At 40.4% G+C, this 13,909-nt stretch overlaps 1 protein-coding gene across 4 annotated transcripts in view; it reads left to right on the top strand.

Annotated features, from left to right (window-relative positions):
• PLCB1 (phospholipase C beta 1) overlaps positions 1–13,909 on the top strand; it is a 363,698-nt gene that overhangs the window by 37,086 nt on the left and 312,703 nt on the right. For all 4 annotated transcript variants that reach the window (XM_079298548.1, XM_079298545.1, XM_079298546.1 and 1 more), the window contains exon 2: positions 7,425–7,502. Coding sequence is in view for 3 of the 4 variants with exons in the window: in XM_079298545.1 (XP_079154671.1) it covers positions 7,425–7,502 (78 nt within the window). In the remaining variant the exon portion in view is untranslated. The remainder of the gene's footprint in view (positions 1–7,424; positions 7,503–13,909) is intronic.

The following is a 13,909-nucleotide window of genomic DNA, read 5'->3' as shown; positions in this document are numbered from 1 at the left end:
TTGCTTCAGCCTTTTTTGTGGCTGTATCCATGTGTGTGCTTGGTTCAGTAGTTGGCTGAGCTCTTGCTTCCTTAAGTTGTTTCTTGAGTTGAGCCTCTGTAGCTGCTTCTCCCTGGCTGCTGGTCTGGCTTTGAACAGCTGTGCTCTTGTGTTCCTAGAGAGAAGTGAGAGAAGGGTAAGGCTTGGGAAGAACTGGCTTCATCCCCTCTGCTGTGATGGTCCCAGGTTATAGAAGCTTTTTCCTGATGAGAGCTTCAAGTATAATAAGTTAATACAAATATTTAATAAATGATGAATGTGTTGCTAGGCTGAGAAGGGTAAGGAAACTTGAATATAAAGGGCAACTTCTCCCAGGAATTATCTGTCCTCCAGGGCTGAAACCTGCCCTGGCTGACTTGTTCCCACAACAGGCCAGACAAAAAAAAAGGAAAAAAGATAGACATAACTGAGTCTTTAAGTAGCTCAACAGCCAGAGCACAGCTGAGCTGATATTTTCTGGGAGCTGTAATTGGCACACTGTAGCAAGTTAAAATGATGGTGTATGTTCAAAAATAGGTTTGTTTTCATTTCTTGCTTAAAGGCTTTCTTATCTTCTCTAGTGATAATATGTACTTTGCATAGAGATTTTGACTGATCTCTCTGTGGCTCACACTATTTACTTTCACTTTTAAGTTAGCTATATTGCTAAGGTGAATTCTACCTAAATTGAGGGCCAAGATTCCAATTTTTTAGTCATATCTTTTTTCTAAGCATTGGATTACTGCAGCAAACCTCCTGACAGGTAACATTGCTTAGAGGCCACAGAACTGCCCCAGGTGAGCAGCAAGATAAAACCCAGGTCTTCTAATATTTCTTTAAAAATTCCATTCTCTTAGAGCACTTTGTCTTAATAAAACATTTTTGAGCTCAGAGTGAATGCTCTGCAAATTTGCAGGCTTCTTAATCTGTTTGGAATGTTTTAAAGAACATTATCAGGGGTATCCCCTTTAACCTTACAAGTAAACATAACATCAGGGCATCTTTATTCTGGATAAGCTGAGACAAAACAAATAAATGACTTGGAATTTTTCAGAAGTTATTTTAAGTAACTTTCCCCCCCTGCCTTTTTTGTTTGTTTTTAGACTGTGCACAAGCCTGCCACTCCAGTACATTAGTGAGGACATGAAAAATGAGCAACCATTGTTCTGTGTGTATAAAACTAAAACAATAAGCTGAAGAGTTTATTTTTTTTTGTGAACACTTTCAGCCTGGAGTGAAGAGGTCAAGTCCAACATTTTAAAGTCTTTGTTGTTTCTTCTTTGTTGCTGATCTTTATGTAGTAAACAAGTATCAGCTCTGGGCTATCTAAAAGTATTTTATCTTGATGAGTGTAAGTTGTGGTTTTGGTCTTTTGCAATACAGGAGATTCAATTCACAATTTTTAGGAGTTAATATTTTTTAAATGGGAAAGCCAGAACTTGTTGGGAAGCTCTTTATAACTCAAGTGTTGGGGGGGCAAAATAATCTTTTGGATCTGCTGCAGGTTGGTTAAATGCCTGCCTGAGAAGATCTGATGTTCAAGTCATAGATGACATCTGTTAGTGAAGTTTTGGAGCCTTTTGGAGTGCTGGTGGATACATGGGAAAGTGAAAGCCAGAAAATAGCTCCTAAATAAATGAGCATTCCTTGGGTTGGGAAAGGGAAGTTGACTGTGAATTTGGGTTGTGCACTGTGTGCTTTCTTCACTTCAGTGTTTGAATGCTTAAGACTGTGGGCTTTTTCTTTTTTAACAAAACCTGGAGTGAAATAGTTAGCACACAGTTAGCTATTGCAGTCTATTTCTAACTATACAGTCTTTGTTCTATTATAAAGCAAATGCTTCATAAGCACGTTTTAATTTATTTTCAGGAGACCCACTAAATGACAAAATGCTTCCAGTTTTACTGTTTTAGATCCAAAACAAGACCAACATTAAACATTTTCAATCTGTGGGTAGGTACTTTGGACCTAATTTTCAGCCTGCAGTCAGATGTTCAGAATTCCTCCCCAGTGATTTCAGATAAGTTTGAGCTCAGCATCTCTGAAAATTAGAAAAGGGAATGTGGAATTATAATTCCAGTGTTCTTTCAAAATCAGAATGCATCATTTATGCTGATGAGCAGACTGGTTGAAATTATTTTCTCAGCACCACACAAGAACTCTCTGGCCATGGTCAAAATCTTCCTGGTTGGAATTTCACTGCCTTTGCTCTAAAATTCCCCCTTTTTTCTTTCTTGACTATTTAACTTGCAACATTTAAGGACTCATGGAAACAAATGCAGTAAGGGGATCATTAGTTTGAGTGTGAGAATATGCTGAGAAATGGGTTGGGGTAGGACAGACTTCTGAGAAATCCCACTCAAGGCAGATCTTTGAAGCTTGCAGTCTGATCAGCAGAATGACAATTTCTGTCCTGTGGTGCCATCACCAAAGTTTCTCCAGGGTTTAACAAGTCTAATGGGGAAGGATATCTTCTTGCATGTTCCTATTGAGCAAGTGGAATTTCATATTACAGTTCTGTAATGATCAATTCCAGTTTTGATATTTTTGTCTTTTCAGTACCCATTTCACCTTCCCCAATGCTTTCTTCTTTTCAACCTGTGCACTTGTCACACATTTGGTTCTCTGCCCTCAGTAAAAGAAGGCATCTTTATCCTTTCAGATTATTTCAGGGTTTCACTGCAAATGGGATGGGAGCTTTCTCCCTTTCACTTGCAGTTCAGCTGTCAGCCTGAAGAAGTTCATAGTTGTGATTGTCAGGGTAATCCTGTTTAGTTCCAGTCTGAGTACATTGTGTATTATGGAATTCACAGCTCATGTGTCTGCTGACCATGTGGAAACTGGAGTTCTGATATCCTTTCTCCTTTGCACCTTCTCTGCATCCCCCTAGGCCTGGAATCCACCTGATTTATGGGGTGTTAAGAGAGCTCTTTTTAGGGACTGTCCTCACATCTCACACCTTCATTCAACCCTTTGGCCAAAGTGAAAGAAATGTTCAAGAATATTTTGCCCCTGCCAGAAAGAGTCTGTATTTCTTAGCTTTTTGTTTCAAAACATTTTGGCAGAAATTTTCAAGATTCAAGAAAGTGAAATAATGATGTGCAAAAGTTTTCAGGTTATATTTGGCTATGTTCACTGTCTCTGAAAATCTGAGGCAAACCCAGGAAAGAACGGTCAGCTTTAATAAGGCCTCATCTGTCAGAAGAGCTGAGGACAGAGGCTGCTCTGTTTTGCTTTTTGAAATCTGTTGATGTGAATTTTGACTGCAGCTGTTTCTTAGAAACATCATCATTATCTCTATGTGATTTAATAAAACACAAGCTCTTCTGGCTCATGGTCACAGAGTGAAAGGTTCCATCTCATGCACAGCCAGGTCATGGTGGTGCTCTGAAATATATGGTCAGAAAGGAGCTAACCCAAGTTTTCATTCTCTTCACTAATTATCATTGCATGACCATCTTTAATGTAGCAATGAAATGGAGGTGGCTCTTTTTCTTCACTGGTGTTAAATGTAGTCTGAGGGATTCACTCTTGAAATCAGACCTTGAAACCTTGCCCTGGCAGCCATTTAATTATGGATTTGTCCATTGATCCTCTGAGCTTGTGTTCTGCTGGGCCTGGCTGCTGAGGAACCCAAAGTTCCTTGTGGCATTTTCTGGGTGTAAAGTTGAAGCCTCTTTATATATAAGTATAAACCCAAGAATATTGCTAATGCAGGATCTGATGTTGAGCAGCCAATTAGGAGGCAACTTAATGGAGTAAGTATAGAACAGCCACATTACTCATTTGAGGCTGTGGAATTGGAGGAAAGTAGAGAATTGGCCCTAAGTCAGCCACTAAAAAGGTGGAGGACTTTTAAAGGAGATACTAAAAGCCCTTCAAGAAAATCATTCTCTTAAGCTGAAGCTGGTGTGATGCACAACACACTGGGACAGCCAGGTTAGAGCCTCTCTTTTTTTCAAGGAATTTGTAGGAGCAGTCTCCTGGGAAGCCAAGTCACTGCTTGGCATGTACAGCCATGGGTGGCATTTAGGGAGCTTGATAACCCACAGTCATTTGCACCATGGTCTGGGACACTCTCCATTTCTCTTTTCCTTGACCCCTTCTGGTCACAGCTGGTTTTTTGCCTTGGTCATCTCCTCCTGGATCTGCTTGGAAGTGTCTCAGGAATCTGGCTTGCTCTTTAGTTTGTTGATATCCAGAGGAATGGATACTATTCCTTCTACACATTTCATGTGTTAATTTCCAAACCTTCAGCTTTAGAGATGGGCAGCACATTTTTATTTCCTGTTTTATTCTCACTTTTGAATCTGAGTGGGTTAGATGAGATGAATGTCTGTTCTTGTTTTGTTTGTCCTTGAAATTGTTTATTTTAGTTTTCTTCCCCCTCTATTATGTCCTGTTCCTTAACCTTTTTCCTTCAGAGTTGTGTTGTTGGTCAGTCTGTTCAGCAGAGTTATGAGGTCAGCTCTTTGGGTGAGGAAATTGAATTAATGGACTTCAGCATAATCATAAGTGACTGCAGGTGTGTCTTATGGGTCATAAACCACAGTCATTCCTTTCATAGTACAATAATGTTTGTAAATAAATGTACCAGACAATCGTTGGTTGAAGCAAATAGCTATCTCAGAGCCTTGAACTGCTGCTGTTCTTGAATGTGTATTGCAAAAGGGTTTTTTCAGGAGTATTTTTTATTATTTCCTTCCTTTGCAGAGTAGTACGAAAGCAAGAGACCTGTCCTAGGTGACAAAGGACTGTGCTTTTCTCTGGAGTGGGTGGAAGGACTTGCAGAGCTGACTCCAGGAGTTTATTCCTATTCCTCCACACCCAGAACAGAGTGTGGCATTTAATGTCAGGGACTTACAAGAGTGAAAATTAACTTGTAGAACATATAAAGCATTATGCACATGGCTTTTATGGCTGCTGTATGGAAGAGTTCTTAAGGCACGTGTTGCACAAATACATGTGCAGAATTATTCTCAGATCCTGTGACAGTCTGAGGTTCTCATGTTCATCAGCACATTAATTATGCTGTGCCTAATGTCAGAGTAGTAGAGTTAAACTCTAACCCCAAAGAAAAACCCCAAACAGCTTTCTGGAGCAGAGATTGCCAGACTAAGGCTCACCCTGCTTTGATGAAGTTTCCTTTAGGCCACCTAATAGCTATTGAAGGGTCTTTGCCTTCATCCTCTGTTTTCTTGAGTCTGATTTTAGTCAACATTTCAAAACCCACATGTATTAAAGTATTACTCTGATAGCTATGTCATCAAACACACTTTGGTTTGAAACAACTGATTTGAGATTATTAACCAGCAAAATCAGTTCATCCTAGACATAATTGCTTTGTGTGTTTTGACATCACTTCCTTCTCTTTTTCCCCTGAACTTGCTTATATTTCTTCATGTAAAGGTGAAAGGACACTTATCTTTGCTAATTTTTATATTTTCAGGCACAGGCTGCATATGATACAAAAAAATAAGCTACAAAAGAGTAGTTCCGTCTCTAGAGCAAGAATTTTTTTTTTTTCTTTTTAATGATGGAGGTCTAAGAACTCTTGTTTTAGGTGCTTGTGGATAGACTGATTTCTTCAAGGTCTGATTATATTTTAAAATCAAATTTGCGTGTTGCATCAAACAGTATCCAACTCTTAGGTGTAGAAGATTTGAAAAAACTGAATAAATGAGAGGAAAATAAGTTTCTATGGAATCTGCATGTCTGTTCTTGGGGAAAGGGCAGTGTTTTAATCAAGGGTCAGTGGTGCTTTTGACAGAGCTCTGGGCCCACCTGGAACACTACCATGGCATTGGCACAGCCACACTTGTTCCCTCTGCAAACTCCTGTGGCACTTTGTCAGTGCACCTCTACAAAGATGCACAGCCTGGATCTTGCAGTTATAAAAAAACCTTTCTACACTCATTGAGAGATTTCATCTTTTATTTCCTCTTAGTTTAGAACTTGCCTTTCAAGTTGAATTTTTCTTGTGCTGAGATGAAAATATGTTTGATGCCATTTTACTCGTTCACCTTGTTGCCCTGACTGGTTCTGGCTTTGTCACTGAGCTGCTTTGGCTCTGTTTTCCTAGTTGTGAACTGGGAGAAGTTCATTTCCCCATTTCAGTAATCCCCACTGGTGTGACTTTAGTGCTGTGTCACAGAGGATTGTATTGGTGACATGATATAGACAAGTGTTCTTGCATCAGAAACTACTTAGACAAGTTCTATTTTTTATTTATTATGGTGTTATTTCCATCAACTTTCATTGTGTTCATACTCTGCACTTAAATATGTTTGATTTAAATTTGAACCTATTACAGCACATTTGTTTTCCTCAAAGCAATCTAGACTGACCTCACACTTTACTGCTTTGAAAATAGGTGAATGTTGAAGCTATAAATTACCTGTAGCACTTCAACAGAAACATAAATCCTTTCTGAGGATTGTGTGTTTAGCTTGGCTTAGGCAATTTTTCTGTATCCTTTTTTCCCTTCTGTGCCCCTTCCATAACCTCTAAATTGAGTTTGGAATTTGGGTAGAGGTCTTGAAACAACAGTGTCTTGGCAGATGTCATGAAAAATAGGCAAGACAAAGAGCAAAAATCCTATTAGGAGCAGGCTGCACTGATGTTGAGTATTGTTAGGCACTAGGGAACCCTGATGTGAGAGATGTGATCAACTCCCATCTGTGGAAAAGGCTTGGATTAGAGCTTGTGCCTCCTGAGTCAGGCACTGCTGCCAGTCAGAAGACATGAATTTGTAGGTAACAAAGCTGCCTTGCTCATTGTGCTAAGAAATGAGCCTGTTTTTAAGTGACCTGAGCTATGGATGTTATCAGACTAGACACATTTTCAACCAGTTGGAATGTGAGGTGGAGTATATATATATTCCCGTTACTAAAATTATCATGGTTTGATTAAAAAAAAGATAAATTTTAATGGAATGTTACTGACAGAAGTCTCAAGGTAAAGAATGCTATTCCATGTTTTCTAGGCCAATTCAGCATTTATAAAAGTAAATTTTATAGGTAGTTATTGTTGATGTCTGAAGGTCAAGTCAGATCAAGGTGGGCAGTGGGCACTCATCTATAATGCTTTAATGTTTGGGCTCTGGTTTGACATTCAGGGTGTTATGCCTGTTAAACTTCATTTACTTACAGCTTTTCTGGGTGAGCTCCATGCGTTGACAAGTCTGGAGTTATTAGGTGCTGTCTCCACAGTAATGGAAATAGTTATGTCAGAAAAATGGAGATGAGGCAGGTGATACTAAATCCTTTCAGTGGCATCTTGCTAGTGATACCTTCAGGGTAATTTCTTGATGTTGCAATTCATTAACACGGATGGCAAAGCAGCTTGTGCATAATTATGTGTTCTGTGTGCTGACATGGATTTTTTGTTTGTCCTTTCTCTGCCAGGACTCCACTGTTGTGACTCCAATTATCCTCCGAACCGACCCACAGGGATTTTTCTTCTACTGGACAGATCAAAATAAGGTAAGAAAGAAGCTTCCAGCTCCAGAATGGTTCTTCCTTTCCTCTGTGCTGTGATGTGCAGTCCTGGCACAGCATTTTATCTGCATATCTTCCTCTGCTCTTCTGGAGAGCAAAGACAACAGGCCTGTGGCTCATCCCTTGGAGACATGGACGGAAGATTTAGTAATTTCCAGCCATGAACATGCTGGGGTGCCTGGTGAGGTGTCCTGGCAAAGACAGGAAGGATCCATTTGGGATGCTGTTGTGGTTTGTTGTTGGCTTCTGCACATTGAGATTTTATCTGTTGTGCATGGCAGGCTCAAAATTCCCAGAGGCTATAGCTCCCTTTGAATTCTTCCTCCTTCACAGCCACGTGCTCCCTGGCCATGCCTGGTGGGCCACGTCACCAAGTTCTTCCTAATCCTCCCTGGCCACTTTCAAAAACATTCTGGTGTGCTGAGCTCACTCCTGTGGCTGGGGAGCAGTTGGGAAAGCTCCTGGCCTGATTCATCACTGCCCTGCTCCAGTTTCACATCCCTGTCACCCCTCAGAACCAGCACTCTCCTGTTCCCAGCTGTTGGAGGCTGGAAACTCAAGGAAACACAGGGAAAAAGAGGTCAGCACCCTGAGCACTTGGGTGTAGTTAGTTTCATACTCAGGCTTATAATAGAAAATTAGTGCTGCAATTGTTATTGTAAAACACTGCATTGAAACTGGGAATTAAAGGAGTTTCTGCTTGTTATAGAGATGAATTTTCAAGCACTTATCAAGTGCTTGTACTGGTTCCCTGTTGAAAATGGTGTTGAAGTTGGTAGTGCTTGAGCTTTGGCCTTGTGTGGGGATCTGCCAAAAAACTGAATGTGTGCTTGTAGTATTCTGGCTGCAGAAAGCTGCTTTCCCAGTTGTGTAGCTGTTTCTCAGGAGTTCTTGTTGATTTTATGTTTAGATACCAGGGCAAAAATAGCTTGAGGAGATAGCAACCATGAAATGTGCAGGCACATTGAAGAGGCAATTTGCTGTTACATTAGATCGTGTTTATCTTCCTATGTTTGCTTTTGAGAGGAGATGGAGCACAGTTGTGAGTGTAGTTGGGAATCATATGGTGGAGTTTATAATGAAAATCTTGTCTTTGCCCGTGCAAGGTTGTGGTGGGCAATAGTGAGTTCATCTCTTGGGAGTGGAGAGCTGTTTTAAATTACTGCCCAGAGCAGCCAAGTGAGTGCCCTCAGAAGCTGGAGGCTGAGTGATTTACACTGACCCAGTGGCTGTGCCAGGACATGGTGCAGACTTTTGGCTTGTTCCTTCCCTTGCATAAACTAATTGTATAAGCTGAAAAATCATGATGAACTTTGTAAGAATAAGTGGAAACCCAGAGTTGATTGGAGAGTTTATTTCACTTTTAATGTGCTTGGCACTAAGATCTCCTTCAGTTTCCTTCTGTTGTCTGTAAAAACAATGTCTTGAAGCAATTCTGTGAAGAATAGCTATTTATAGAATTGTTGTTCCCATATTAATGAAAAAAAATGTATTTGTAATGCTCAGAGCATTTTTTTAAAGGTTAGGTATTTATACAAGAGGTTTAAGTGTCAGTTTGATTTTTAAACTTGCAAATCAAGACTCTGTAAAGAACAAGTGGGATTTTTTTTCCTGGTTAATAATTCATGACAACTAGGTGAAGCTTGTTTCTAAACACCATTCTAGCAGTGCCTATTTAAAGAAAGTAAATTTATATCTACTAGGGTGCTGATAATGCCAGGACTGGAAAGGAAATGCCATTTTCTGCTGTTGCAGAGTATTTGGGTTCGTGTTGATTGTGAAATTGCAAATATGTGGGAAAAAGAGTTATATAGGAGGTTCTTTAATTTCCTTCTCTTTCTGTGAAGTGATCCTGTGATGATAGTGACACTGTGTGAAGAAATGAGGACAATACAACCTCTGTGATCACTTTCTCTTTTCTGTGTTTTTTTTAAGCAGTTGCTTTTGTCATGAGCAAGGCCGCTGTTATTCTGTTATTCTCTGTGTGGAAAGATAAGCCTTACTAAACAAAGTGATGAAGTGGAAGAAACTTGCTGCCAGCTTCCTTGATCAGGCACGTTTTTCTGGGAGCTGACTACAAAAGCTGTGGAGATGAGGCCTGAGCAGCAGCCATCTCTCAAGCCATTTGTGTGTCCTGTTTGCCAGACACTGTGTGAAACAGTAAATTACTGCCTGGGTAATGGTGTGCTGCTTAAAACAGGAATCTGCCTCCTTTGCTGGCTGTTGCCTTATCAGTGAAGTTGCACAAAAATTACATGAATCACTGGGAGGGAAAAAACAAAATAAACAGAAAACCACTTCCCTGTGCTATATTTTTTTATTTAGCTTAGGGAACTGGTGATGGCAGCCCTGCAGCTTTTCCTAACTAGTTTGCTGGTTAAGCTGCTTCTGGCATGGTTTTCTTGTTCCCTTCCCTTTCTGTTTATTCTCTGTTGAAGGGAAAGGCAAATGCAGTGTAATGTCTGCTGTCTAGCAGTGGGTCTGGACAGTCTTTGAGGTTGTTCTTGGTGTGGTCAGAGCCCAAATTCTGGTGAGGATGCCTGTGGAAAGCAGCCTTTTTTCAGTGTCACTGACCCCATCTTGTAGCTCTCCATGAGGTGCTGATGCTCACAGGGTTTGCAGTGAGAGAGTGTCTGGGTCTTGCTGCAGTGGAGCTGATGAGGGCTCAAAAGGCTGCTGAGGGTTGAGTTTTATATACATGACCAGTGTGCACTGTTCACTTCCTTTCCCTTGTAGCTTTCTGATATGTTAGTACCAGTTTCCAGTTTAGTCTTGGCACCTGTGTGCTCCTCATAAACAATCCAAGATCTGTAGTTTCAGCCCCATGGAGTTCCTTTACCCTTAGGATATTCCACATGTCAAAGACCATTTCAATTGGGTGGTGATTTTTGTGGTGTGCAGGTCTGTTAAATATTTTCCTTTAAGCTCCAATTTTGCAGTTAGGTAAGACCCATGAGGTATTCTGCATAATTTATGTTATCAATAAGGGTAATCCTCTAAAATAAAGGCATCCTTAGCATTTCCTTATTTTCTGCTAACAGCAGGAACACTTGATACCTTGTGTTTTGAACAGATGGCAGGACAGCTTTCTGATGTTAATTTTATTTTTCAGTATGAAATTATTTTGTTGCTGAAGGTTCTGGAATGTTTTCTTCATCTGTATGCAGTGTGCTGGCTGATTCCATATTATTACTTGACTGATTCTCAACATGGGTTTTGAAAAGAAATTAATTAATGTGGCAAGCTTATGTCTGTTACTTATCTTAATTGTTTATATAATGCTTCTTAACTACAGTAAATCCAGACAATATTCACTGTGGTGTTATATTTTAGTCAGGTAATAAAAATGCAACTCAATTTCTTAATTTTTTTTTTTTAACATGTAATGCCACTTCTTCCATTTGTTCTTATTTTAGTCATGAGCAAGGAAGAAAGATAAATCAAAATTTAACCAGGTGAAGATAATCTGCTAGTCTAAGAAGGAGTGGTAATCAAAAGCATTTCTCAGGAGATGAGCAGAAGCTGGAAGCATTTGGTGTGTTTAGCCCAGCTAGCAGAGCAAAGCTAGATTTGTCTATGGATAAATATATTAATGGATGCACAGACAGTCTAGGAGAAGAAAAAGGAATTGTCAGGCAGTTTGTGTGTTATTACTCCTACATCCTTTGTCTGGAAGTTGTTATGCAATCAAAAGGATGTTGGGAGAAGGCACTTAGCCATTGACTCTGAAATTCTAACACTGTGCAAGAAAAGGAGGGAAAGAAGGAAAACAGCAGCAAATTGATTTTGTGGTGGATCCCTTTCAGGGTTTAAGAGTGTGAGGATGGTTAGAATGCTGTCTTCTCTCTCATTAGCACATACTGATTTATTCCCCTTTGTTTTAAAAGCTGAGTAACAGCATGGCATGACACAGAGGATGCAGACCCAGTCTCTTCTGCAGCACAAAAAGATTTAACAGTCTGTTGTGAAACTGAACATAAGTGTCCAGTTCCTGGGAGTCAGCAGCCTTTTCCAGTGCCTGTTGTAAACAGATGATGATCTTGTTTGTCCAGAGGAAGTGTTTGTTGAGAAGCTACTGTGAGTGCTGATGCTCTGTGGGAGAGGATGAGGCTGGAGCTTCCCTCCTCAGCCCTTTGCAATTTGAGCAGCAGGACAGCCCAGCCAAGGGCTTTAGCTTTGGGGATAAACAGCTTCAGGGTGCACATGGCACATTCCTACCTCAAGATTAAGTGTGTTTGAGGGAAAATGGGATGGTGAAGCCACAGAACTACTCTTGCTAGGCTGAGGGTTTCAAGGAAGAGAGAATTCATCTGTATGTTTTTAAATGGCAGTTTTGTGTTTTTCAAGGGAGAAAGTGGGGTAGTTGCTCCTCTAACAGGAGCCTGTTTCATGTGTGATCACAGAACTGGTGCCAGCATGCTGCAGGAGCCTGGAGCAGTCATCCTGTGCCTGGAGCTCTCTTGTGCCATGAGAGTGCATGAAGTGGTTCCTTATGATAAAGAATGAGAGGGTTTATCTCACTGGGAAGGTCCTTGCCCTTCTTGTGTCCTGATGTGATCCTGAGTACCTCAGGGCCTGAAAACCCAACACAGATGACAGAGTGTGGGAAGTGGAGCCCAAGGGCTGTGCAGGTAGGATTCAGGAGGATTAGGTTTGGCTTGAGCATGTTTGTAAATTGTGTGGCAATCCCATTGCCCTCATCCAAATGGAAGATGATGCAGCATTTCTCCAGCTGCTGGGGATTTTGTCTCTTATGTAAGAGAGTTCCTTTGTGTCTCTGAAGCAGAGCTTTGAAACAATTGGGCCAGTGTTTGTATTGCCTTATGTGTCAAGAATGTTTACCTTACATCTGTATATGCTTCACAATATATTTGACAAGTGTACAATAGATTGAAGTTAATATATCAATGTTTAAGATACATCTAGTAATTTAATGAGAATGGAGTGTTTACTAGTATAAGGTTTAAAAATACCTGCTCCAAATCTCAACTGTTTGGCTTAATTTATTCAAGAGCAAGGTTACTCACTCCTGCATCTCAGCACTGAAAACATCCAGGAAGTGCATCATTAAACATGTATTCACACTGCTCTCTCTGGCATGTTAACAGAAAAGTTAAATAACTCCAACTTTCCAACTTGAGACTGTGATTAATTGAATGAGGAAAAAATGGTGCATGTGTGTCCTTATAAATGAGTATTTTAAGATGTGCAGTGAAAATCTCACTTTGCTTGCTCCTTTGTAGCCCCCTTAGCATTTGAGCAATCACCATCCCTTTTTGTTAATTCTGTTTCAGATGAGTGTTGGGTACATGGATCTCTATCATGTTTTGCCATATGAGGTTTGCTTTTGCTACAGCTGTAGAATGCAGGAGCAGGAATTACTTGGGTCCATGTCCTGGCATTCTATCAGACATGAACAAGACTGGTGGAGGGTTTTTTTCTTTTCCATTCTGTATCAGATGCCTTATATTCTCAGTGCTCTGCTACTTCTGAGGCTTATCTATGGACTTCTGTGAAAACAAAAAACTGTGTCAAACTCTAATTTGTACTTGCATGTTCTCCAGTGTTAGATGGGCACAAGGGGAAATAATTCTGGATCTGGGAATGCGTTTTATCCATAGGAGACTTTGGGATTAGATCACAATCCTCTCCTACTGAAGGGCAAGTAAAATTGGTTAATGAATGGTGTTGCTCTAAACTTTCTCCATTCCTGCATGTGTGAACTGAATGTGAAGCTGAAAGTAGGTTGTTCCTGATTTGAGATCAGAGGTTGCTTGTTGTATTTCAGTTGGAAATTCAAGGATAAGCTCTAGAAGGTAGAGATGGTTCTGTGGAGGTCCTGCTGATATTTTCACTGGATATGTGGATGAGGACTTCCCTGGGACAAGGAGTTGTGGTGATGTGAGGTTTTGCTTCTTAATGACACTGGAAATTGGGAGTGACCTTGAAGCAGACAGTGAAATAATAGTGGTGGCACAGCAAATAATCTGGATTTTACAGGTTTTGTGCTTCATGAATTTCAAGTGTTACATCAGGAGGCACCATGGTGGCATTAGGAACTTGAGAACAGATCATGTTCTTTTCCAGCAACTTAAAAACAGGCATGTGAGTGGAATAAAAGAAGACAGGAAAAGTGGTAAGGAATTGCCACAGACAGTTAAAATGGGAGGAAATATTTCATGGAGGTCAGCTTCCCATCAGGCTGCTGATTTAAAGGAAATCTCTCCGCTTTCAAAACATGGAAATTGTTCAAGGCCCATTAGGGAAATGGTTCTACATCAAACACAGATCTCTTGTAAGCACTTCCCACTGGTAAATATCTCTCTTCTTGTGAGGGAGGCAGGAATAGAAAATGAGGTGCTGGGTTTAATCCATAGCACAGGTCCAGTTGC

The sequence above is a fragment of the Erithacus rubecula genome, assembly GCF_903797595.1.
Source record: "Erithacus rubecula genome assembly, chromosome: 2".
Taxonomy (NCBI): Eukaryota; Metazoa; Chordata; class Aves; order Passeriformes; family Muscicapidae; genus Erithacus; species Erithacus rubecula.
This window is presented reverse-complemented; position numbering and strand designations above follow the sequence as displayed.